At 45.8% G+C, this 26024-nt stretch overlaps 2 protein-coding genes across 9 annotated transcripts in view; one reads left to right on the top strand and one right to left on the bottom strand.

The window, feature by feature from the left end:
• Positions 1–3462: 3462 nt before the first annotated feature.
• Positions 3463–17773, top strand: NGB (neuroglobin). The gene is made up of 4 exons (XM_083448877.1): positions 3463–4703; positions 10805–10916; positions 14183–14302; positions 14988–17773. The coding sequence occupies exons 1-4, from the start codon at positions 4600–4602 to the stop codon at positions 15132–15134; spliced, it is 483 nt and encodes a 160-aa protein (XP_083305003.1). The 5' UTR covers positions 3463–4599; the 3' UTR covers positions 15135–17773.
• A 2079-nt stretch (positions 17774–19852) lies between these two features.
• TMEM63C (transmembrane protein 63C) overlaps positions 19853–26024 on the bottom strand; it is a 69021-nt gene continuing 62849 nt past the window's right edge. For 4 of the 8 annotated variants that reach the window (XM_083447898.1, XM_083447903.1, XM_083447897.1 and 1 more), the window contains 2 exons: positions 25489–25560; positions 22856–25266 (listed from right to left, as the gene is read on the bottom strand). In XM_083447898.1, the coding sequence (XP_083304024.1) occupies positions 25054–25266; positions 25489–25560 (285 nt within the window). In that variant the 3' untranslated portion in view covers positions 22856–25053. Of the gene's footprint in view, positions 25267–25488; positions 25564–26024 lie in introns of all 8 variants that reach the window. The other 4 variants (XM_083447896.1, XM_083447900.1, XM_083447901.1 and 1 more) reach the window with 2 other exon arrangements.

The following is a 26024-nucleotide window of genomic DNA, read 5'->3' as shown; positions in this document are numbered from 1 at the left end:
CCACTGGCAAACCCGAGGCTTTTTCATAACTTGGGGCAAAACAGCAATCTTAAACAATGAAGGGAGGTTTGTTTAAGGAAAATCAAATAGAACATAAAATCAGACCCATAAAATAAAACACAAAACAGTCCACTAGTTTAGCCGGCCCTGGAGGGGCTGGGGGATGTCATGGTAAGGGAGACATCTTTTTTTTATATAAAAAAAGACGTTACTACTACATTGGCAGTACGTGTTGTTCCTCTCAGCCAGAGAACAAAGCAACTGTCTTGTAAAAGAGGGTCTCTCTTGCAACAGCATTAGGCCATGTGGGCTCCAAATACATCTCTGTACCGTACATACTATACTTGCACTCGTCTCCCATTGCATGGCTTTCATTGGCTGTTTCCCAAGGTTCTAAAGGCAGGGGAAGAAGGAGAGGAATATTGCCTGTAGTGAATGGTTGGAGGGGGGGGGGTTAAGGGAATGTATTTGTGGGGAAGGGGATGAGAAGGGTCTCGTGTGTGACAGCTTTAGTCTGCTGGTAACTGTAGGAAAAAGAAAGGAGGAATTGGGGAAGAGAAAGTTGGAGCTGGCTGGGTGTAAAGGTGGCATTTGGAGGAATGAAAGAGAATATTGAAGGTAGTGTGGAAGGTAATAATAATAATAATAATAATTTTTATTTATACCCCACCCTCCCCAGCCAAGACCAGTTCAGGGCGGCTAACACCAGATATAAAACAATTGATTGAAATGCAACTTTAAAAACAAGATTAAAATACAACATTAAAATGCAGCCTCATTTCAGCAGAAACTCAAAAACTTTTTTGGGGATGAAAACGTCAAGTCTTCACCAAGGCTAACTATCCAGTGGTCTTACGTGGGCCAGAAAAAAGCCAAGGAAAGGAGCAGAGGCGGAGGAAGGTGGGGGTGGTCCACCCCAGGTGTCATCGCTGAGGGGGTGACATTTGGTGCACCACCCGCCCGCAACTCTCAAGCCAACCTCAAGCCCTCAGGGGAAGGGGGGGAGCTGCGCCGTTTTGCTGGCGGCATCCCACCTTCCCCCTTCATTTTGACAGCTGGGGGAGGCTTGGGAGTATTGGGCAGGCGGCATGCTGAATGTCCGCCATTGGTGGCTTGCTCCGCCCCCATGAGTGGCTTGCTCCACCCCCGGCTGCAGGGTGTGCACGCCACTCCGTGCACCTGAGCAGCTATCCTGTGCTTGGGAGGGCACCCTCTGTCCGTGCTCTGCCCCCCCTCAGGAACATGCCCACCCTGGGCAGCGCAGGCACATGCTCCGCTGCTGGGTAGGACACTTTTAGGACTCTATTAATGGGGTGGGTGGCGGTGTGGGTTAAACCACAGAGCCTAGGACTTGCCAATCAGAAGGTCGGCGGTTCGAATCCCCACGACAGGGTGAGCTCCCGTTGCTCGGTCCCTGCTTCTGCCCACCTAGCAGTTCGAAAGCATGTCAAAGTGCAAGTAGATAAATAGGTACCACTCCGGCGGGAAGGTAAACGGTGTTTCCGTGTGCTGCTCTGGTTCGCCAGAAGTGGCTTAGTCATGCTGGTCACATGACCCGGAAGCTGTACGCCAGCTCCCTCGGCCAATAAAGCGAGATGAGTGTCGCAACCCCAGAGTTGCTCACGACTGGACCTAATGGTCAGGGGTCCCTTTACCTAATGGGGGGGGGACTGGAGATGGTGCGGAATTGGGGAGGCAGGTGGAAGTTGGTGGTGTTGAAGGGGGCATTTGCACTGCTGTGAAGGAGGAAGAGGGGCATTGGGCGAAATAAAGGGGAATGTGTCTGTGCCTCCTCCTCCTTGCTGTAGTCAAATTTCTCCTGCTTCCATTCCAGATGGGTGGGTATAAATAATAAAATAATAGTAATGATCATCATTATTATTCCTCAGCTACCTCAGATGAAGGATGCAGAACCTCATATGTTCCATAGTACCCTCACACAATGCATTTCACTCCTGGTGTTTACTTCAATGTTAAGTTCTAGATTCAGTGTTGTAATTTAGAGTGGGTATTTTATGAACAAGCAGACCACCACCCACATATGTACAACATCCATCAACTGAACTTAACTGTGACTGAACAAGCCCACTGACAGGCTCACACAGAGTCTGTTCATCTTAAACATGTATTGTCATGGAGTGGGTGGGTGTGCAAAGGGGACTGCAGAACAGGAGAGGAAAGGAGGCGCAGAAATGTGACTGGTCTGTGTGCAAAGGGGAATCTCAAAAAAAGGAAGGGGGAGGGGAAGGGGGTGGGGTGAATGTGGGTCCAAAGAAGGGGGGGGTGCAAAAAAGAGAAAAGGCAGAAAGCGAATCGGGGTAAAGATGAAAGGAAGGGTACAGAAGGATGGTGGCTTCCTAATTGGGTGGAAGGTGCCTGGTAGTTGCAATGTGTGGAAGAAGGAAGATGCAAGAGGAAGATGCAAGAGGTTACATTGGGGTTGAGCTGTGTGCAAGGAGGGGGTTGCACAAAAGGAGGGGGAGGCATGGACCTGAGAGTGAAGGTGAAAACAGGTGAAGAATGGGGCCGCAGAAGAGAAGGCTTTCCTCTTCTCGTTCCAGCAGCAAAAGCATTTTAAAAAAGATTTACTTTGTTCAGAAGTACTACACAAAAGACATTATTTATTTGCCTTGCACCCTAAATGGACCACAGTTTGGATCATGCGGTTTGCCTGGCATTCTTGCAATCGATTCAGTAGTATTGTTAGGCCTACTCAAGGCTAAGTAATTTGAAGGTTTGAAGTCCTGTTCATGCATCCAGAGGATTAGCTGTAAGAGGCTGGCTAACAGTGATCGGCGGCCTGAGGACACTTTAGCTTTAAATGTTATGTTGAAAATATTGGAGGGAGTGGACAGCACTGAAAAAAGCATTGTCTAATACTTTGGAAAAGCAGTCTGGGTACTGGGCGAACTGGTTTCAAGCCTTTGTTCTGTTGCTAGGCACTTCACTTATGTGTTGCATTTTTCTCCAGTTAGAGCTACTTGCAATTATTTTTTTTTTAAAAAAAGACCTGTTGCTCAAGCACCTTATAATTATGTATGGATTACGTGGACAAAAAGAAGATTTTCTTTAGCCATTGGAAGGGGAATTATTTTATTTTTTTTTAAAAAAAGCTTTCGTGTTCAGAGGTGCTGAGGCAATACTGGTTGCTGGGTAGCAACAGTATTCCTCCAATTTATTTGACTCTCATAAACCTTCACTTTTACTCCCCTTCCACTCTTTGCTTGGTTTCTTAACAGCTATCTTTTCAACTGTGTTTTCTTACTCTGCTAAGTTGTTTTCATTATATTATCCCACGTTGTAACCTCTACTGCTGCGTACTTTTTGTCAGCCTGTTTTTTTCAGCTAGTTATTTTCTTGTTATAATATTTTCCCATGTAATCTATATTTAATATCCAGTCCTCTTTTAAATTATCATATTTATTTCTTAATCTATTTGTCATGCTGGTAAGTTCTGTATATTCTAATATTTTGAGGTGCCATTCTTCTCATGGTGGTACTTTGTCCTCCCCAGAATTTGGGCAGCTGTGGTTACATACATCCATAGAATAATTTGATTTTTGGGGATCAGGTTCAGCTTTTAAGCGTGATCAGGGTTCAAGGTTTTGATGACATCTTTTTCATTTGGAGTTCTTCAACTTGCATATCAAAATCTCTCTGTCCAAAATATTGGAAGGAGATATTTCTGCAATATTTCAAGACCTTTTTGACTGGAGGAGAGAGATTAAAGTTTATTGATCACAACATACTGGGTAGTTTGTCGCTGTGCAGAAATATGCGTGCCTGTGAAGTGCTGTCCTATCCACGTACTTGTGAGTAAACAGGGTTGGACTGCAGCCTTGATTCAAAAATAGCAGCATGCATCAAAACACTAGGATGCTTGCGCCAGTGGAAGCTGAACTTGTGAACACGCCCTTTAGACTCCTGAAGGACTTCGAGCCTTCTCTTGGCAGGCATGCAGGAAGCTTCACTTACGTGTTTCGGACTTGTTAAAACCACAGGGTGGGGGCTGGGGGAAAGCTGGATTCCCTTGACTTAAAGGTGGGAGGCTGGCAACGTCGGAGCCTGAGTTGGGCGCTGCCCCTTTAAGAGCTCTCCTCTTGCCTTGATCTTCCTGCTGGGGAGCTGGGAAGGTGCTGCCGCGGCGAGGAGGCGGCGGCGGCGAGGCGAGAGTTGGCCCTCGGAGATCAGACCCGGGATTGAGGAAGGCAGGATCCCACCCTCTCTGCGGCTGCTGCGAGCAACGGTATGGCGTTCCCCTGGGGCACTCGGAGTCCTCTTCAGGCCAGGCGAGGGGATCTTCCTCAAGCGAACCACGCGGCGCCCTAAGGAGTAAGTAGCCAAGGCGCGGACTCGGCGCTTCTGCCTGGCGCAACCGATCCCGCCATGGGAGCGCAAGTCTCGAGCGCAAGGGGGATCTGAAGTGCCTCGCGAGCGGATCAAGCGCCTGGGATCGCCGCGGGATCCGGGCCGCCACCTGTTGCTCGGAGCGCACAGCCAGCCTCGCTGCGCGTCCGGGAGGGGGCGGCGGCGGCGGCGGCTGCTGCGTCTCCTGCTTTCCAAGCGGCGCTGCGCCTCCAGTTGCGCCTCTCCGGGAAAATGGAGAGCGACGGACTTTCCAGCGCGGACCAGAAGCTGATCCGAGAGAGCTGGGAGAAAGTGAACAGCAGCCCCATCGAGCACGGCTTGGTCTTGTTTACCAGGTAAGGGGGAGAAGGGAGAGGGGCAGGCTGGGCTGGGCTTGGTTGGAGGGAGCACGTGCGAGGCCAGATGCCTTAAAGGAGGAAGATTGTAAGGGGGAATCGAGGATCTGCCCGGGAGAATCAAAGAGCCAGGTGTGTCTCCACGACGCCTGAAGCGGAGACGGGCCTTTGCAAAGCAGACCACCTTGACCCAACTTGGTTTCACAGCTTGAAAGACTCCGGTGAGAAACTTTGTTCCACCTTCTCCGCCACGATCTTTACGCTCCATATTTCCAGAGTCTCCATGCTTAGATTTGTTGGTGGTGAATCTCTACTGGGAACGAGCAAGCTCTTTATAGCAGGGGTTTGGTTCCTCTTCACAGATCACAGGGGTGGGACGTCTAAAGTGGTGGCGGCGAAGCGGGCAGATCGTGTGTATTGGTGAACGAGTGTAGACCCGTTTGGTTATTTGCAGGTGATTTATATATGACACAGGTGACAGACTTGCTTCCAACATGGAAGTGTTTTCCTGTGCAGTCAAAGTGTGGTAATAGGTGAAGTAAAGTGCCTCTCTTTCTAAATGAGCTTGGTGTGTGTTGTTTTTTTAAAAAAACATTTATATATCACTGTTTCATGTCGGTGCCCAACAAGACTGCTGTCTAGGCTTGAGAAGAGACTACCTGCAGGTCACATAACACCTCTGTGCTGGGGCTCTTCTTGTCCCAGAAGTGCAGGGCTGGTTTCAGTTAGTTTCTAATGAGGGAGAGGGGCCTCCATCTTCTCTAACCCCCCCACTATAAATAAAAATTTAAACCACAAACAAAAATACATCTATATATGGGGGGAATGAGCTGTATACAATAAAATAAATAGAAGACAAAAGCCCAGACAATATTTAACATTATTTAGAAAGGATACTGAAGTCTACATTTAATATAAATAAAACAGCATTGAATTAGGTTAATTAAATAATTTCTCTTTCTTCCACCCCCCCCCCCCAAGACACCAGGACTTGACTTGAGCTACAGCTTGTTGCTAATACTGTATTTGCTTTCAGTTCCCTGGAGTATCCCTAGAATATGCAAAGTAATGAGTGCCACCGAGCATGTGCTGAGCGCCTTTTAATAAACACCAGTCAGTCACAACAAACCCATGTAAATATGTGATGAATAGTTAAGGTGGCAATTTTGTATGAGCTTACCTGAATGTAAGTCCCAGACACATATAGGCTTGTGCTGCAAGGTTTCTGGGACAGAAAGAGGGGACTCCTAGACAGGCTTGAGTTCCAGCAGGACTTTTTTCATTTCAGAAAATGAAGCGTTAGATGAGTCCAGACAGAGAAAAGAGCTTGTGCAGTCCTGTGAAGGCTTACTTTGGCGTAAGCTTGGGCAACATAGCACCTCTATGGGTTCGAAGGGTGCAAGTATTGATGTGATTTTCATATGAAACTCCATGAGGATTAAAGGCCAGCAAGCTGTTTAAAAAGACAGGCCAAGAACACAGGAAGAAGGTTGTGTGAGCTCCGAGTCTTCCCTTTGATATCTTCTTGCAGTTGTGGCAGAGATGAGAGTTTTCTCTTAATAAGGGAGTAGCTCCACAGTCCTCAGCTCTGCAGAGTGTATCAGAGCGGCTTCCTAATTGCATGTGACATGGCAATCACGGGAGCCAAGGCCAGGCCTGGCCCTTGGGGAGAGGCTTGGTTCATTCCGGGATCAGTCCCAGGGCAGAGGAAATGGTGCATGTGAGAGAACAGCTGAGTGCCTGGGTGCATGCCATTAACCCTGAAGTTGAGGAGTACAAAGCTGGGAGACGCAGATGGGACAAAGGCTTTGAGCCTCTGGAAGGCCATGCTTGGTTTTGTAGGAAGCAACAAACTTTATTTCTCCATTCACAGAGGGGTTTGTGCAGAGGCTGCTCTGCAGCCAATGTTCACCCACCTGCTCCCAGCCACTCTTTAAGTTTCCATTGTATAGACAGGAAAACCGAGGCAGGTAAGCGTGGCTTTCTCAACATGGACTGAGGAGAGTCTATAGTGTGGAGAATGGGATTTGGAACCTAGGAAACAAGTGACAGATCTTGGAATCTCAAATTTCAGGGGTGCCCTTTGCAATGCCAAAATCCGGTGTCCCCTCGCCTTCTGTTAGATGTCATAGTTGCGGTGCCCCAGAAGCTTCGCGCCTGGTGTGACCAAACCTGTTGTGCTCCCCTAGATCTGCCTTTCATATAAGGTCAGATCATTTGTGTACTTGTCAACACGTGGCTGGCAGTGGCTGTCCAGGATCTCGAGCAGAGGTCTCTCACACTGCCTCCTATCTGATCCTTTGTTCTTTTTAATTGCAGACATAATAAATCGAACCTCCAGCCTTCAGCATGCTCTACCCCTGAGCTATGATCCCTTCACCTACACAGAGAATTGAACTGCTTATCTGCTGCTTGTGTGTGGTGAATGGCAGCCTGTCCATTGAAATTCCACTTGCTTTGTCTGACTTTGGGACTGTTAGATTTTAGTTTCCAAGAATCAAGTCCAATCAGTGGCAGAGCTTCATGCTCCAGCACCGGGGGGGGGGGGCGGAGAGCAGGTGGGGGCGGGGCTGGCATGCATCCTGGGGGCGTGGGGCTCAGCGCGGGCAGGGGGGCAGCCGCGATGGCACCCCACCAGTATTTCACTGCTGGGGGCGGTACGCTCCCCTCGCACTCCTCTTCCTCTGCCAGTGAGTCCAACACAGCTCCAGGTGTAGAATATGGATGGGTGGAGCTGGTAATATAAAATGGGCAATGCAATGTAGGTAAGGTATCCTTTAAAGTGGTGTGCAAACAGCTTCTGGGAATTCTCTGCTATGTTTATAGGAGATTTCTCCTGTGGGAAGATAAATTATTCTTTAGTAATTTTTCAGGGGTGGGGCTGACTATTGGCAGTGAGGAACGGAAGCAAAGCTTCTTTCTTTTCTACTAAGGGTTTGTGTGTGTGTGTGTGTGTGTGTGTGTGTGCGCGCGTGCGCACGTTGCTGATACTACAAATGGCTGCAGGATCTGTGTTGGTCAAGTCACCATTTGCTTTTTCCACAATGACTTGGACTTGGTGTTGTTTCAGGGCTCAGGTGGGTGACAAACACTAGTGAGAGAGAGAAAGAAAGAGGAGAACATTGGGGGGGGGATATGCAAAGTGGCCTTTTTGGGGACAGGGTGAAGAAAAAGAAAAAAAAATATAGACATTCTTTCATGGGGTTGGACTAGATGACTCTTAGGGGCCCTTCCAACTCTGCAATTCTATGATTATTGTTTTCTCAGTAAAAAATGCCTTATGGGAAACTGAATAGCTGTAGTACTGCTCCATTCAGTTAATTAATAAACACACAACTTTGTTTCTCTGGGCCAAATGCAATAAGACCCACTCAATGAATACGAAGACGAAATTATCAGAGGGTGCTTAAAAGTTTGGAAGGGATGCACAAAGCTTCAGAAGGAGTAGGCAAATGAGAAAGCGACAGGTCAAATGTAAAATTGTTAACTAAGGTATGTACGGTAATTTAAAATCAGCAAACTTTTCCAGCAATTGCTGAAATGGTCATTGTAGCACCTGTATTTTCAGCAGGAACCAGGAAATTAGAACCCTTCCAGACAATTCTATACTGTATTGTGCAATATGATGGAAATCGTTATTAAGGCTAGTTTATCTATTGAATATGTAACACAACAAAACTTGTGGAAGAAGAGTTGGCTTGGTGTCTCCAGAGAGATGTCTTGCTTCACTAACCCCTTTAAGTGTGTTGAAAGTATCAACAAAAATGTAGAGGGGGTGGTTAGCCGAACATTGCATACATAGGCTTTGTGTTTGTTTTTAAGAGAGCTTTTTAGCAAACACTCCTTTCTGTGGAAAGTCAACAGTCAGAAATGCAGCCTCTTATGCATTCTAACCATCCTCTAGTTAAAATCCAGAAAGCTGTGGTTAGGAATACAGGCATTTTTCATCACAGAGGAAAGCAAATTATATGGAGTGAGGCTGGTACTGTTTAGATTATTTAATAATTATCTAGAGTCAGTGACAGAGCTACCTTGTGCATGACACAAAGTTATTAATAGGATGTTACAACGGCAATGAGCATAGATGTGGTGTTGTTTGTTTAAAAAACAGATAAAGTGACAAAGCACAAGCCTACCAGTGACCATTGTCTATGATGGCCTAAATGGACTGTCTACATTCTGTGGCGTAGCTGCTAAGAGTTTGAGCGAGGAACGCTCTGGTTCAAATCTCATCTCTTTACTTACTTCATAACTCTCAGCCTCCCTTCTGCAGCATGCGGAGAATACCGGCCTACCCTACTAATTGTTGTAAATGTTGTTGAGGTAAGCCAGTATTCTCCTCATGCTGCCAGGTAGTATTATGAAGTCTTTGTAGCAATTTTTTATTTTGCAAACTGCTTTATAGCCCCTGTCTGATGGACGACACCAGTCTCTTGCATTACCATGACTTTGAAGGATTGCGAGTTTTGAGTTCCTGCATGGAGCAAACCATTCTTTGAGATACCATTACATGTTTTATACCACTGTATAAAATTGTTCAGCGAATAGCAGAGAGCAGGCTGGTATATGGAACGATATTGCAACAGATTCTCGTTCCTCCTTATTAGTCAGGAGATATGTGTACCATATAAATAGAAAAAACGGGTTCCTGTCAATCTAGGAGGTGAATTACCAGAGAGATGCGCTTAGGGAGGCAGGCAGGGTTGAAAGGGCACCAGGGATGACATGCATGTGTGAAATGCAACCTGGCAACGAAAAGCTGATGTGGATTTTGGGCTGTGTCAGGGAATGAAGGAGGGAGAGTCTAATCTCAATGCCGTCTGGAGGTGAAGACCCTTTGAATGTTGCGTTAAGAGACTGTGGTTAGTGGGTATTTTGACGGTGTATGTTGGTGGGAGGCGCAGAAGGGCAGAACAGATCCTACTGAAGGGAGTTTGGAAACAGGCAACAAAACAAGTCATTGCTACGAGAAGAACTGCGGATGTTTTCAACACATCTTATGCTCTTTTGCGCAAGGGTGGTAACTTACAGCGCCTGTGGTGGAGTAAATGGTGTGTGCTAAACTCAGCCTTTTTTTCAGAGAAAAGCTTGATGCTGGCGATCTTCCAGTGCTCTTGCAAAACACTTATGATGTTCTCAGATTTTTCTGCTATCCAGGTCTTTGTCACTTCACACATCCTTCTCTCTGTGCGTGTCTTTCTGTCTCTGCCTCTCTAAAACAGCGTCTTCGACCCCCTATCATTGCTACGATCTAGCAGTGTGATGCTACAGCACGATAAATGGAGATTGCTGTTTATACCAGGAATGAATGGACCCTTCCCCATTTCTTCAACACATATTTGAGTGGGGCGTTTCTACACGCTCAGCTGAGAAACTGGCTTCAGTCCCACTGCAAGCATAAGAGCACCATGAGATGAGCAAGGGGAAAGGGGCGGTGGCAGACCTCCATTTGCATTGCCTTCCCCTCCTGGGCAGGCTGTGCTCGCAGGGAGACCTCAAATGACTGGGAAGTAGTGATAAAACAATTAAAGCATTTTAAAATTTATTTAAAACAAGTCCAATACAGATGTAGATTGGGAAAGATGGCTACCTGAAATGCTTGTTGATAGGGGAACATTTTCAGCAGGCACCGAAAAGACAACAGAGATAATGCCTGAGAGTTGTGCTGGGGCTCCATTTTTCTTTCTCACAAACCAATTGTAAAGGGACAGGGGAAGTTGTACCGAGAGAAGAAAAATGCCCTGGGTGGTAATCAACTAAGTTTTACTCCATGTATACCTATTGGAATTAATGAATATTACTAAAGCCCATTCATTTCAGTAGGTCTACTTTTGGAATAAAACCTAGGTGAGTACCACTCCTTGTCCTCTGTTGTACCTGGTTTGTTTTCCTGAAGGCAGGCTGGGCATGAGGGAAGGCTGTACAAGAGAGGAAGAAGACATCCTTTCCTCCCCTGACATCAGCCTTGTCCTGTGACTGGCTTGCTTTCTTGGGCCTCCCCAGGAGCTAAGATGTTCCATGAGGATGGGAAAGAGAGATGGGATGGGATGTCTGTCCGATTTGTATGGAGGCCAAATAATTGTTGGGTTGATGTCTTTCAGGCTTTTTGATTTGGACCCTGACCTCTTGCCCCTTTTCCAGTACAACTGCAGGAAGTTCTCTACTCCTCAGGAGTGCCTCTCGTCACCCGAGTTCCTGGAACACATTAGAAAGGTGAGAGGTGTAAAGGAGTCCTTCTGGTAATTGTCTTCAACTATAGCAAAGGCTATGCTGGCAAGTGGCAGTGGGGTATCCTGCTTAGCGTGTTTGGCTAGGGCCTGGGAGGCATGGATTCAAATCCCCACTCTTCCATGAAGCTCTTGGGGTGAAAGGAACTTGTTGAGTAAATCTGGGCCAGTTGTTCTCTCTCAGATGGACCTACCTTACAGGGGATCAAATGGTATACAGGTGACCTTGCACGTTTTCCTGAGATGCTTGGAGGAATTTTGGGATAAAAACTGCAGTCAACAAATGCAGCTTCAACCTAAAACTCTCTTGCTCTGCCCCAACAGCCTTTTGTGTATCCTCTTCACCAAGAAGTATCATTTAACACAAAGTCAGTAAAATTATAACAAGCTATTATTTATTTTACACTGCCAGGGAATGGGGAAATATTAATTGGTGCCTAGTGTTTTGATGATCTGAACTACTTGTATGACATGAAGGACCACTGTTGTCTAAGAGGTACCTGTAAAAAAATTACCTGGGGTGGAAAGTTGTGTGCATGAATCTATCCTGATTACTTTTCTGCGTGCAGAAAATGCATTTTAAAAACTAATATAAATCTATTAACTGTATTAGATTAGGAATGCGTTTAATCACATTTAAATAATTAGATTTAGCTTAGCAGAGCAAGCAGGAAGGACAAGTATGAGCTTAACCCAAGGGTGTGTTAAGAAAATATCGAGACAAGGGACCCTACAGGGGTATAAGCAACCTTTCTTTTCGGACTGACTTTTGACCTAGCTGTGGGCTGGTTTTAATAGAATGTTTTCTGCTGCATGCCTGGTGTTTGGTGTTTGATTATGACATGTTTTTAATTTGTTTTACTTTGTCCCTTTTGATGAATTTTCTTTTCATTAGCTGCATTGGACAATGTTTTGTTGGAAAGTCAGGAAAGAAATACAAATATAGAAATAAAACAAATGAGGTGGTTTGATAGGGTGTTTAGATTGTCAGATTAAATGAGAACAAGTTTAGTCTAGCTCTTCCCTACCCCCAAGGATGGCTAGTCAGGTTTTATTTATTTCTCAGCATTTTTGTCCTGCCTTTCTGCGAAATAGGGTGGCAGAGTACAAACTGTGGAGAGATGAGCTAAAATTTAGTTGAAACAAACAGTCTGTTGGACAAGCAAATAAGAGGATGACGTTGGTGCAGAAACCAGTAGCAGTCAAAGATCAGCCTCAGAAAACACTATCTTTAAAAAGCCTGGTGAAGAAGGAAAGTCTTAGCTGCTTTGTTGAAAAGCAAGCAGCCATGGGACCAGGTGAGCCTCTTTTGGCAGAGTGTTCGGCTAAGGGAGCTGGGCATGTTTAGCCTGGAGAAGAGGAGATTAAGGGGTGATATGATAGCCATGTTCAAATATATAAAAGGATGTCACATAGAGGAGGGAGAAATGTTGTTTTCTGCTGCTCCAGAGAAGCGGACACGGAGCAATGGATACAAATTACAAGAAAGAAGATTCCCACCTAAACATTAGGAAGAACTTCCTGACAGTAAGAGCTGTTCAACAGTGGAATTTGCTGCCAAGGAGTGTGGTGGAGTCTCCTTCTTTGGAGGTCTTTAAGCAGAGGCTTGACAACCATATGTCAGGAGTGCTCTGATTGTGTTTCCTGCTTGGCAGGGGGTTGGACTCGATGACTCTTGTGGTCTCTTCCAACTCTATGATTCTATGATTCTATGATTCAACTGTCTGTATCCCAACACTGAAAAGGCCCTGTCCCTGCCAGGCTTCAAACTCAAGTAGGCCAGGAGACATCCAACAAGAGCCTCAGTAGATCCATACCCTCCAACATTCTCTGATGAAAATAGGGATGTCCTAAGGAAAAGCAGGATCAAATCAGAAACTGAGACAGCTTCTGTAAATCCAGGACTGTCCCTGGAAAATAGGGACACTTGGAGGGTCTGTAGATGATCATAAAGGTTAGGCATGTGGGTGGAAAGAATTCTCCAGATGCTCTAGTAACAGGTCAATTGGGCCTTTAAAAGTTAAAATGAACACTTAGAATTGAGCCCAGAAATGAATTGGTAGTTGCTGTACTGAAGCCAGGTCATGTAAACAGTCTGGCAGCTGCATTCGGGACCAGTCAAAGCTTATGAACTACAAAGGCTGAGCCACATGGAGCACATTAGAGTAATCCAATCTGGAAGTGACTGCAGCATGAATAGCTGGCTACTCCTGGCTTTTCAAGGGAAGGATGCAGCTGACACACATGCTGAAAAAAGGTACTTCCAGCCACAAGATCATCCAGTTGCCAGGCTGGGTCTTGGAGTACTCCCAAGTGGGGCTGACTTTTAAAGGAGTGCAATTGAAACAGAACACCAGCGCTTCTAACACCAAACCCTCAACTACCCATTGCCTTTATTTTGTCTGGATTAAACACCAGTTAGTTCACCCTCATCTGCTCCAAAACTGATGCCCTTAAGGACTTTTAGAGGCAGGGCACAGCAGAACCATCCCTTCTTGCTTGTTCCATTAATTGGTAATCAGATCTATAGTCTCTCTGGCTACGGAAGCTCCATTTTTAGCTATCATAGCTAATTGCCAGTGGTAGACTTTCCCTATTGAATTTGGCTACAAAATCACCGATGGGCACGCACCTATTAGGAAGTAAATCCCATTCATATCAAGGGGGCTTGTTACCAAGGAAATCAGCTTTAGTTATATGGCTGTGGTTTCCCCTCTGCCAAAATCAAAACATGCAGGTGGGATGAATGGCAGAGCAGCCAGAAGGGTTGAATTTAAAATTGGATAGTAAGGTTTCTTGCCAGATAATGTATCACTGTGATGTGTCATGCATGACAACTGCATGGACAACCATGTCAATCTGTTTCGGCAGGCCACACTGGCTGTTGTAGCTTTTCAACAAGTGTAAACTCTACTAGAAGAGGTAAGTGTATGGGAGATCAACACACAGGTGATTTGGGTTTGGTTTCCAGGTTTTTCCTTGCACACACATGCTTTCTGCATAAGGGTTTTGTAACATTTGCTGGAGGCCCTAAATGGCAGGATTGGCGTAACAGACAGATATAAATGGTGTTTAAATACAGATTTTCTCCAAGCATGCCCTTTCATCTTGACCCGAGCTCTTAGGCTTATGGAGATATCCAGAACAAGCCTTTCAGAGTCTCTTATAACATTTGCAGAAGGCTTTTAGAGAGCCTTTACTTCCATAAGGACACACCAGATTGTCCTGTTTGTTGTTCTGTCTGCTTGGTAGGTAATGCTGGTAATAGATGCAGCCGTGACTCATTTGGAGAACTTGCAGTGCCTGGAAGAATACCTTGCCAACCTGGGTAAGAAACACCAGGCAGTTGGTGTGAAGGTGGAGTCTTTTTCGGTAAGGAGCCTTTTCGTTTTGAGATGTCTCTGTGGCACTGCTGACTTGTTTTGAATTCTTCCCTCAGCTTTCCAGGTTTGTGTTGCAGGAAGGGACATGTTGGGAAATCAGTACAGATTGAGGAGGAGGAGGAACAAGGGTTTTGAGAGGACAAAAAACTTGCTCTGGATCCCAGAGCGGATGGGAAACCAGTGGAGAGTGTGAAGAGTCACATGGTCTGAATAAGTCACAAAATAAGTGAGCAGACTTCTGAGCTGTTTTAGACCTGGGTGGATGAAGGAGAGGGGTGCATGGCAGAGGGAAAGTTGGGGTGACATAAGAGCTACGACGTCTGCAGTTGAGATAGTCCTGGAGGAGCAGACTGGATGAGATTAGCTTTCTGAAAAATTCATTAGCCATTACTCAGCTCAGCCTCCAGCTCCAAACAAAACTTGCAAGTTCTTCTGAGGCAGAGAAGTAAAAAGCAAGGTAGTCTATTGTTAGGCAAACTGGGGATAAATAATGGTTGACAGCGCCAGTAAGAGCCAAATTGAGAGGATTACTTGGAACCTGGAGGGCGTGTGCCTCCACCATCACTCTGAAAGTAAAGTTACATTTTTTAGATAGTAGAAAATCACCCCTAACCCTTCCTTAAGAGCTGCTTCTTTTTGAATGCTGATTCTGCTGTCTCCTGTTTGATTTCCAGGCTGTGGGCGAATCCTTGCTGTATATGCTGGAAAAATGCCACGGTCCCGCTTTCAATGTGAATGTGCGTGAGGCCTGGACCAAGCTGTACAGCATTGTGGTAAAAGCCATGAGCTGCGGCTGGGATGTTCCCAGAAAAGTGGAATAAACCTGGACCCAGGATGCTTGAGTGGGAACAGCTCCGAGGAGAAAGCAAGCTTGCCTTCCTAGCTCTGTGTATTTCAGAGTAATCTCAACATTTCTGTCTCTCTTTCTCGTTTTACTCTTGCATTCCCCATCTTTCTTGTGGTAATGTGACGACGCTCCCCTATTTCAGTGTTGCAGTTCCACGTATCTGTTTGCAGGGGGCAAAAGAGAGCCAAGCCGGAATTAAAAGCTGAAATGCCAACTGCAGCTAGCGGCTTTCCTTCCAAAAGGCATGTTATCATTCTCTTTATTTCCCCATTGCCTTTCAAAGAGTAATTACAAAGATTTCTCAGCAAAGAAGGATGATTGTACTAGCTTTCCCCCCTTGAGATTGTGAGCCTGCGATTGTTTCAGTGAAGCTAAGCGGGAGTGTGTGCATTTCCTTGGGATTATCCAAGCAGCGTAGCTTCCCCCTGCCTTTTAAAGTGGGTTAATTCTACAGTAAGGCTCCTGTTTGCATGCCTGAGCTGCTAGATGGTTGGATTTTGAAATGCTTGGCCACAAGTTAGAACTTGAAAGCCAGTGGGAATGCAGCAGCTGCCAGTTCCCTGAGCATGTGGAAATAAAATCTTGTAGTGAAATTAGTGACAGATGCAGCTTTTATCCTGGGGAAAGCTTCCAAAATTCATCCTGGATTCTGGCCAAAGGAGAGTCTGTAGAATAAAATCCATTTCTGGGCAACTGCTTTGCTGCCATTCCTCCCTTCCCCAGGCATTTCTGGTATAGCCTTCCAGGTGCTGGACAGAATCCTCCTTGCTATTTGCCCAAATCTTAATGAAAGCAACTTAGTTCTTGGGGTTGTTTTGGAACCCAGGTGGGGGTGGGAGTAGGAAATCTAGAAAAGATTTTTTTTGGTGTGGTGGATGAACATTTAAAACTCCCCGTCCCTTGCTTTTCAATCTAGGTGCAGATAAGGCCCCTAGGAAAACTTGAGGTGGGCCAGGGGTGGTCTGGTTGTATCAAGAGGAGGCAGAGGGTGTGTGCGTTGTCCTGGTATGGACAGTACTTCTTGATGACTGACAGGGGTTGTTGTGGTTCCTCCACTTAATCTGCTATCTTATAGGTGGCCTAGGAAAACTGATTAGGCAGTGTGAACAGTCCCACTGTCACCATTGGTACAGAATGACCAGTGGTTGACTTTGGGCCCCTGAAAGGTAGCTAAAGTCCACTAAAGTTCAGTTTAGCAGGCCCAACCGTCAAGGCCTGGGAGCCCTAATTAGGCCCATGGCTGGAGCTCCCTGTCCCAGTAGAACTAGTGACAAACAATTTACTGGGCCTCTGGGAAGCCATTTTTTTGCTTGTGCTTTACGCATGATCAACAGACCAAATGCAAGTCCTACCCGGTCATATCTTGTGATTTATATACGATATGTGAGCTTCCATACGAAGTGCCAACAACTGCCCGCTCGCGATCGTGAATTTGGTTCAGGTGTGAGGGGAAGCCGTTGTGTGTCAAAGCTTAGTTCAGAGATGCGTTTGAGTTTGTGTTTGTCGGGAGGTGCATGCCTTTTTCTGTTTTGTGAGCAATTTCTTTTTCTGAGCTTTCTATCATGTCTCTCTATTTAAACTTCACAGCAGCCTAGGGACAGCTATTTTGAAACGTGCTGAGAGCTGCACAAAAGGGGCAATGCCAGCAGGGATGGCTGGTGCCCATTGGGGCAGAAAGCAGAGAGGCCCAACTGTAGGTGGAGCCAATGACAGGCAGAGCCAATAATTCTAGATCCCCCCCCCCCCATTCTAGTTCCTCCCTAGGTGTTGAGCACTAGTCTAGTGGGATCAAACCTTCTCAATTTTTTAATTTTTTTGGGGGGGTGTGTGTATTGGAAGTGACATATTTTGTATACTCGCAACCCAGGTGGGGAGGATACAGAGGCTCTAGATACTCTGACAATTTATCTCTTCTTCCTCCCTGCTCAAATACCCCAATCTCAGGAGGACACTTTCAAACAGCTCTAGGTTTGTGGAAGTAGGTCAGATTCCTTTGTTATCCCTCACCCCAAACTTATTGTGAATGATGGTGGTGGTGAGAGTGCTAGTAGCTGGATAAAATGTAAAATTCCTAGAGGCAAACAGAAAGTTGCTTCACGGAATTAGCAATTGAGAAAACAAATATTAATGACCCAGACACGGTCACATTCATCCTTCACAATATAAGAACTGTGTTTAAATGCACTGATTTCATGCTGTCTAGAAAAGAGAACCTGAATCCTCAAACTAGGGTTTTTGAAATTATTTGCAGAGCTTTGTATTAAACAGTTGTGTGTCCCATGACATTATATAACTGCAAGCCAGTCTTATAACCATTGTGACTGAGGCCTAGTTCTCTGAAGCAGCAGGAGAGGAAATAAGCCTATTTCTGGGTTCCACTGCTTCAGACTCTGGCAGGGAGGGTAGACTTATGAAACTGAATTGTTCTCTATACAAAAACATTTGCTGCACCTAGAAAATTAAATACCAAGGAGGAAGGGGATAGCTTACCCCAACCCCATGCGTATAAAGCTGGGCCCTTTGTAAGCTTTTCACAGCTCTCTTCATGTTTTGTGTGTGCCATATTTTGTTGCATTCCAAAAGAAATAAAAAACATGGTGTTGCTGTATCTCAGACCTGTTTGGGGTGTTGTGGGTCTCCTGCAAAGTAAAAAATGTTATATTTCACTTACTTGGGAAAGTAGCAGCGTGAGAGGAGTATAATCTCAACACTCTCTTATACATGTCAGTCTTGTGTGTGGCAGCTGTGAATAAGGTAAATTCTGGCTTGGGAACAGTCTGGAAAGACTGCTATGCAAATTTTATGCTATACATAAAGCTGCTATACAAATTCTGTGGTTGAACCAATATGGAATAGTTCTGGTTGCCTTGCAGAGCTGCAAAAGATGCAGAAATTGGGAGCTCAAACGATCAAGGGGCTGATGAAGCAAGTCCCCTATGACTAAAGGTTGCAATGTTTGGGGCTTTTCAGTTTAGAAGAAAGGTGAATTGGGGTGAAGCGTGTGTGTTATTATGTATGGTGTGGAGAAAGGGAAGGTTTTCTGCTTCATAGTACTTCATCCGATGAAACTGAAACGCTGGGAGATTAAGGACAGAAAAAAAGGAAGTTCACCACACAGCACAGAATCCACTATCACAAGATGTGATAGCAACCAACCTGGTTAGGTTTGAAACATGATTCATTCAGGTTACCAATAGCTACTCACCATGGCTGTGTACTACCTTCAATACTAGAAACAATATGCTTCTGAATACTAGTTGTTGGGGAACATGAGTGGGGAGAATGTCCTGCTTAAGAACTAATGCACTCAGTCATGGTAAGAACAAGATGTTGGACTATATGGTTCTTTGTATTTGATCCTGGAGGGTTTCTTATACGAGCTATTCTCTCCTCTGGAAAGACTAAAAAGGCACGCTGATCACGGGGTCACAGTCACTCCCCACTGCAGTCAGTTGTATTGCATTTCACTTGTTGTAATTATTTCTGAATCTGCATCTTTATATATAAATTAGCACGTGCTCCTTTTTAGTCATGTGTAGTGGCCTCATCACCTTTTTGCCATCTTCCACTGCCATCATTGAGAAGGTTGCAGGTGTGGGTGGATGTCTGGAAGCTCTCCTGGGTCAGGGCCAGGTGACTAGAACTGCAAGAGTTCCTCTGAAAGTGGGAGAATTTACCATCCCTATGGTTTTATACTAAGCATAAGAATCCTGGCAGGAGGAAGCTAGCTTTGTGGGAGCTCCCATTTCCATAGTAACCAGAGCAGGAGTTTGTCGAGGCAGATGGCTGCCTACAACAGCAGCAGCAGCAGGTATCCTTTCTCATTACCAGAGTGGTGGGGACTTGTCCTGGGTGGGAGTGAGGTTATCAGAGGCTAAAAAAATACTATTTCTTAGTTTGACTAGGGATGCACTGGCCAAACAGCTGAAAGATAGGCTCCTTTGCTACAGACCCTCGGGTGCTGAGATTGGCAGAGGGGGCCCTCTTGGGAGTTCCTCTGCTCTGAGGCTTGGGGTAGTGGCGGCCTGGAATAGGGCACTTTCTGTGGCAGCCCCTAATCTGCAGAGCTCGGTTCCCACAGAGGTGTGTCCAACACCTTCATTATACAGCTTCCAGAGGATGCGGAAAATGCAACTCTCCAGCCATCCTTTTGACACTTGAGGTGTATATTTTCAGGACTCACCTTATTTTTGTGATTTCAAGTTGTTTTAAACTGTTTTTGATACAGAGTTGGAGGGGCTCCTGGGGGCAATCTTATCCAGCCTCCTGCAATGTGAGGAATTACAACTGAAGCATCCCTGACAGATGACCATCCAACCTTAGCTTAAAAACTTCCAAGGAAGGAGAGTCCACCACCTTCTGAGGGAGTCTGTACCAGAGTTGAACAGCTCTGTCAGAAAGCTCTATTGCTTGGGCAGAATCACCTTCCTTGTAATTTGAATCCATTGGTTTGGGTCTTACCCTCTGCAGCAGCAGAAAACAAGCTTGTTCCATCTTCCATGTGGCAACCCTTTGGCTATTTGAAGGTGGCTATCACACCACCTAAACTACTTGAGTTTTCCTTCTCATTATGCCCAAGACCTTGCTCTCTCATTGAACAAAAGCAAAAGGGGACCTCTCAGGTTTGTGATATGCTTGGCAAGGGCCTCCTTCTCCTCCTGTTTTGAGTTAGCATCACTCTGCGTCAACATGTGCAGCTCAACCCCAGGCACCAGCTGGGCGAAGTAACTTTATTCAAGGCACGGTCATAGCAATAAATATAACAAGAAGATACATAACTCTGGCACATTCCTAGAGGGCAACAGCCAAGGGAAAGACAAAAGACCAGAGCTTCCCAAAGACACCATACCCAACTCACAGGCACTTTGCCTCCATAAAAGAGAAGCAGCTAAGACAGGAGGCCTCGAGGTTTGCTACATTAGCATGTGACTAGGCAAAGGTAATTTCATAGGTTCCAAGGAGGGAGTAGTCAGGAACCACTTACTCACACTACAGCACTGGACCCAACCACCCTTCCTCAAGTGCAGCCAGCTACGGCACTTGATAAGAGGATGGGAGAAACCTGTGATGGCATTCGTGCTGGATTAAGGTGAGTCCCTTCAACTGAGTCACATTCTGGGGTTCCACACCTCAACCTCTCTGCCTCTTTGTGAGGCATACACAACCTTCCCCCTTTCAGAAACGAGCCACAGCGTTCAATGAAGTATTAACCTTTCCTCTCCTTCTGGCAGATGTGGGCCTGCTGCTCCCTTCTTTGAGGACTCGAGTGGCTGCAATTTCTTACCTGTGGGAAATGTTGAAAAAACCCAGAACAGATAATAGCATAGAGATGCCTGACTATTGATACTACATGAAAGAGACTCATTTGGATAAGGAGGCCCTAACCTCTAATACACCAGAAGCCTGACCCTGTGCATATTCTCAGATGTGAAGTTCCACTGCAGTCAGCAGGGCTTCCTCCAAGTTATGTGGGCATAGCTTCAGATGTGTCATTAGCTCAGTCCTGCTGCATTGGAGGATGAGCCAAGCAATCTTACCAAGGCAGACAGACAGTACTTCAAGCCACCTATTCACTGACATAGCTGGTGCTGGATCTTGCAGAATCGCCAGTTCTCTACTGCTCACATCAAGTTTTCAAATGACTATTTTAGGGACAATATGACTACACATCCTGCAACAGACATGTGTGTGAGATTATTAGGAGCAACGATGTACATTACCAAATGTTGCTAAAGGCAGATAGTCCCCAAAGGGTACAGGAAAGGTTTGTAAACTTATACCCACAAAGCTGGAGCCTTGCAATCCTGCCAGCTTCTGGAGGATGGGAGCTCACCAGTCCAGTTTCAGAGTGGTGTGTTGCCTTTATTTCAGCCAGTCCTCTTTTGTAACCACATGACTTATTCCATATGTGTACACCCCCCCCCCTTCTGTGCTACGATTACTCAACACTCCAACCCTCTGACTCTGAAACCTGTCACAGGCGACAGGACTGGCTCCTGGAACAGAATAACTAATACAGTCGCAGGCCACAAGCAACATCAAAAGGTGCAGACACAGTCTGCAAAAACAATTTACTGTCTCACAATTTTCTGCGAAACCTCAAAACACCAAGAAGACCGACCATTCCTCTTATGCATGTGCTTGTTTCCTCTTTGGACAGCTTCCAAGAACCCCCAGCCCCTGGAAAAAACATTTATTTATTTTTTAAACAATCCACAACCCAGTTTTTAAAAAAATGAATTTAACTCTCTTCGGTTAAACTGGAGATTGCTTTATGGCTCCCTGTATCTTCATCACTTGTTCACTAACATGTCCATTTTTCCCTTCGCCTGTTTTTTAAAAAGTGGGCAGGTGACTGCATGGCACAAACTGCTTCTGAAATTGGGCTGCTGCATTTACTACTACACTGAGGCAATAAACTTAAAGGGTGCCTTTTCTTTCCATAATAAAAGGCTGCAGTGTGGAGAATAACGCTACAGACTCTTCCGTGGCCGCACATGAGAGAAGCTAAAGCAATGAAAGATAATCTGTATTGCATAGATAAGGTTGAAGTTCACTCCCCAGTTAAAAGGATCTCAGGGTTGCCAAACACATTAAAAAAATTCTCCATGGGACTACACATTAATATACTGTATTTTACTGTACGTACACTCAAGCAACATGGTGTTCATCCAGCAAAATAGACGTATCTCATCGCACCAGCCGACTTATACTTTGCCTGTTAATTCTTACATTGAAGGTGGGGATATTTTTGTACTCTGCATGAGACTCTGGAAACCACCTCTCAGCAGAGAGTTCTAGGCTGTACAGGGTTGACCGTGGCAAATTTGTGGTTGGATCTCCCAACATATTCCACTAAACACCAAGCAGAAGTGGTCATGAATTACCGTATTTTTTGCTCTGTAAGACTCTTTCCCTCTTAAAAAGGGGAAATGTGTGTGCGTCTTATGGAGCGAATGCAGGCTGCGCAGCTATCCCAGAAGCCAGAACAGCAAGAGGGATTGCTGCTTTCACTGCGCAGCGATCCCTCTTGCTGTTCTGGCTTCTGGGATTCAGAATATTTTTTTTCTTGTTTTCCTCCTCCGCACTAGGTGCGTCTTGTGGTCTGGTGCGACTTATAGAGCGAAAAATACGGTAGATTGTTGCACTGGTGGTGGTGTAAGCGTTTAACCTTTCCTCTCTGGGTGAACTAAAAGCAGAGTGACCAATTTTTAATTAACTAGTCCTAAGGTAGCCAGATGCAAAAGAAGACAGAGCCCCACAACCATTAATATCTGGACACAAGAGGGATTTCAGCAGATCTAAGTTGCTGCACAACTCTTATAGGTGCCACTGTCCTTCCTCATTTGCATTAGGCTACTCTATCTAGTTTGCCTTTCTTACATACATGTGAGTAACTAAGCAAGAAACAAGTGGGCAGCTCAGCCTAGAGACACAGATGTAACCAAGCCTTTGTGCTGCCTCTGATGCTGGGCTTTTGCTTCATGGGGGCAGGAATGGAGACTTACTCTATAAAGTCCCTATGCAGCCTCTATATATTAGAAGGAATGCCGTGTTATAGGCATTTTTATCTGTGGCAAGGTGTATGAATGATCTTCAGCGAAGAAAGGGAAATTCTGGGAAGCAGATTTACCTGGGCATAATTCCCACTGCTTTTAATGGGATTTACTTCCTGGATAGTAATTGCAGGTAAGCTTAATATACATCTTTTTATTTAGCTATAATCGCAAGGTGCTTTTTCTGTTTCTCAAACAGCAGTAGGCAACCTAGATCTGCCCTGTTCAAAACAGGCCTTGAAGATGGAAACAGGGCTTCTTCTACCTTCTCTCCCCACACCTACTGTGCCTTTTGACAGTTGCATGGACAGCAGAAATCTAAGAGGCAAACCTCTTATAACAGCGACAGAGTAGCTTGGGAACAACTTTCCCAATTACAGCACCAGCATGCTAGGAAAGTTTCACCTGCTTAAGAGTTGTGAGACAGGCAGTAATTCAGCGCACAGGAGTCCTGCTAGAAAAAAGGCATGGCAATTCTGATTTGTACGCAGATCACCTAATACTTCTCCTTCCTGCTTGCTCTCTTGCGGCTTTTACTTAGCTCCTAAGTAAAAAAATTTGGACAGCCTCATCCCAGGTTCCGAGCACAGCAGCCCACGAGAGAAATCTCACTCCATTGATCCCAGGGACTTTGCAGAATCATAGATTAAGCGTCTCATGTTCTACTGACATGAATGATGGTGAAGCACTGATCAAATGGGCTAGTATATAATGCAGTTGAGCCAGAGAAAGTCCTATACAACAGTGGAGGTTTCGAAGTAAAATGGAGTCATTCCCATGCACAAGTCTATCCTGGCAGGCACACCTATCATTTGGAGACAAGGGGGCTGGCCTGTGATATCATGCAGCCTGTGCACTGGCAGCTTAGAACATGCTGGTGTACAAATGGGTTATTGTCACAGAAGGGTCGAGATGTCACCACTGCTTGCCTGCCATCCCACCCAGCTCTCAAGCCAGTGCCAAATTAGCTGTGATCGTGGCGTAACCATATGTTTAAACTTGGATCTGTAACGAAGATGCTGAAAGTCAAGCAGGTGTGGAGATCCAATTTATGGAGCAAAAGGGGCATATGAGTGATGTGTACCAAACCCGTAACCCTCCCCAGGGATTAACCCCCTGCAGAAAGTTATCTAGCCCCCTAATCAGGGCACTAGCTGTTTGTTTAGCTCCTCTCCCACACATGCTCTCCTTTTGCCTTAAAAGTTTGACTCTACCCCCGGTTTCTAGGGGTTTGCATCAGATCTGGTTTTATACACACAGCTCTGCTGCTGTCCTGTCTGGTTTGGGCTCAGCTTCTACACAATCTCATTCATCACCCCACCCCACCCCTCCGCCTTCAAGTTTGCTTTCAAACAAGGAACCAGGCAGTTTCCAACACGGTTGGAAAAAAGGTAAGCAAAAATCCGAACATGGCAATTATTCTGGGCGTAAAGCACACAACCAGTCAAACCTAGAAAAACAGAGACAAGTCAGGCCTGTCACTTAGGCCACACTGAGAAAGAAAGTCTTTTTTTGGAGGCAGTGAATTTGGGCAAAAGCAACAACTGCAGCAGCAACAAATGGGCATATAAAAAATGAAGCAGCTAAAGCACCTGTCTTTTGCAAATGCCCCTCTTGCATTCAGGAAACAATTGGGACTTTGCTTCTGCAACAAATGCATCACACTGGGCTGTGCAGTCAACTTGAATGTGTCTCGGGAGTCACCATTCTGCTCTCTACTCCACACACCTGCACCCAAATGTTTTATAGAAAGGTTTGTAGCTACTGGGCGCATGATGCTATTTAAATCCAGAGAGTCTCTTGCTCCTGCTGGACTGAGCAGAGAAGGCTGCCCCCACGAGAGAAACATCTTCCTCTGCCAAAAAAAGAATATAAATGAAAAGCAAAAATAGGGGAAGGCGAGGGAGACCAACTGGGGCAATGGAGAGAAGGGAAGATTTGTCAGAAGACACGAAAAGAGTCAAGCAATGGCAGTCTGTAGCCCTGGAGCAGAAGGATGAGAGGCAACATGTGGAACATGCTGCTGCTAAACAGCTGGGAGTAAAAAACTGAAGTAACACTGCCTACGCAGAACCTCCCTGTTCGTTCCATCTCTGCTGGAGAGTTGAGCTGCCATCCCAACACTGTGGCCAAGAGAACTGCAGCACTGAAGGCCCATTGTGCATCAGCCTGAGTGGTTCTGGCCTAAGTAGCAAAACCAGACCTTTGCTCAAAACTGGAGCAGGACTGATATGGCAACTCAGAGCAATCTAGGCCTTGGGACATAATGCTTCCCTCCGGCACTCTTAATACTCAAAATGTTTCTCTGGTCTGTCTCGTCACTCTGAGAGCAGGTGGTCAATGATAGCGGGTTTGGTCATCCAGCACCGGCCCGGTTCTGTATTCGCCCTCCGTGCTCTCCAGCTCTGTTTCAAAGCTCTGCAGGCCTCCCTCCTCCATGTTCTCGGCTTGCTCCAGGCGGCTGCCCATGGTGCCGTAAGACTGGTGAGCTGGGGAGGCTGCTGGCGTGAGGCTTAGTTCTGGCTCCTGAAGCACTGTAGCCACAAACATCTACAACACATAGAGCAAGGAAGTTACAATTCCGAGGTCCTTTGCTTTGCATCTTGCTGAAAGGACAAATTTCTCCTGTAACTCTTCCCTTTTGTGAAAGGACAGTGACTGCAGAAACGCTGGCACGTGGACCTTGCCAGTCTGCACGAGAGAACCGGGACATTGCAAGCAAGTGTGCAAGGCCAGGAAGGGAGGCATACAGGAAATGGAAGATATACTTACATTTGAATTGGGGGTTGAAGAAATGCTGCTCCTTTCTGTATCATTGAAGGCACCTTCAGATTGCTCAGACATCTGCTTGCAGGTGGAGAGGAGAATAAAGTTGGGCGAGGGACAGAAAACAGGGATTGATGCTCGACCCGCAGCTCCCAAAATGGTGATTCTCCCAAAAGCAAGTGTTACAAACCTGGAGCCCTCCATATATTGTTGGACTACATTTCCTATTATCTGGCTGGAACCAATGGGAGGGTCAAAACTTCTCCATCCCTGCTGTAGGTCAATAGATCATGGCTATTTTTGAGGTGGACACCTTGTAAAAACACCCTCGTGTGAGGGGATATACTACTGAACTTAGACTAGGGAGACCCCCGGGTCAAATATCCACTCATTCACGAAGATCATGGGCTAAAACGCCTCACAAAATTATTGTGAGGACAAAATGGACCATAAAGCACACATGCTGCTTGGAGCTCCTTGGAGAAAAAGTGGGATACAAACCTAAAAGGCACAAAATGAGCTGTCACTACGCTCTGAGAATG

The sequence above is a fragment of the Podarcis tiliguerta genome, assembly GCF_965153285.1.
Source record: "Podarcis tiliguerta genome assembly, chromosome: 1".
In the NCBI taxonomy this organism is placed as follows: Eukaryota; Metazoa; Chordata; class Lepidosauria; order Squamata; family Lacertidae; genus Podarcis; species Podarcis tiliguerta.
Note: the sequence above shows the minus strand (reverse complement) of the source record. Positions and strands in the feature narration are given on the sequence as shown.

What these genes read in the sequence shown, in the direction of transcription:
- NGB (XM_083448877.1), top strand. Translation starts at nt 4,600, where the DNA reads ATGGAGAGCGACGGACTTTCCAGCGCGGACCAGAAGCTGATCCGAGAG. An exon ending in GGCTTGGTCTTGTTTACCAG is followed by an intron (nt 4,704 to 10,804) that starts GTAAGGGGGAGA and finishes GATGTCTTTCAG; the next exon opens with GCTTTTTGATTTGGACCCTG. An exon ending in TGAAGGTGGAGTCTTTTTCG is followed by an intron (nt 14,303 to 14,987) that starts GTAAGGAGCCTT and finishes TTTGATTTCCAG; the next exon opens with GCTGTGGGCGAATCCTTGCT.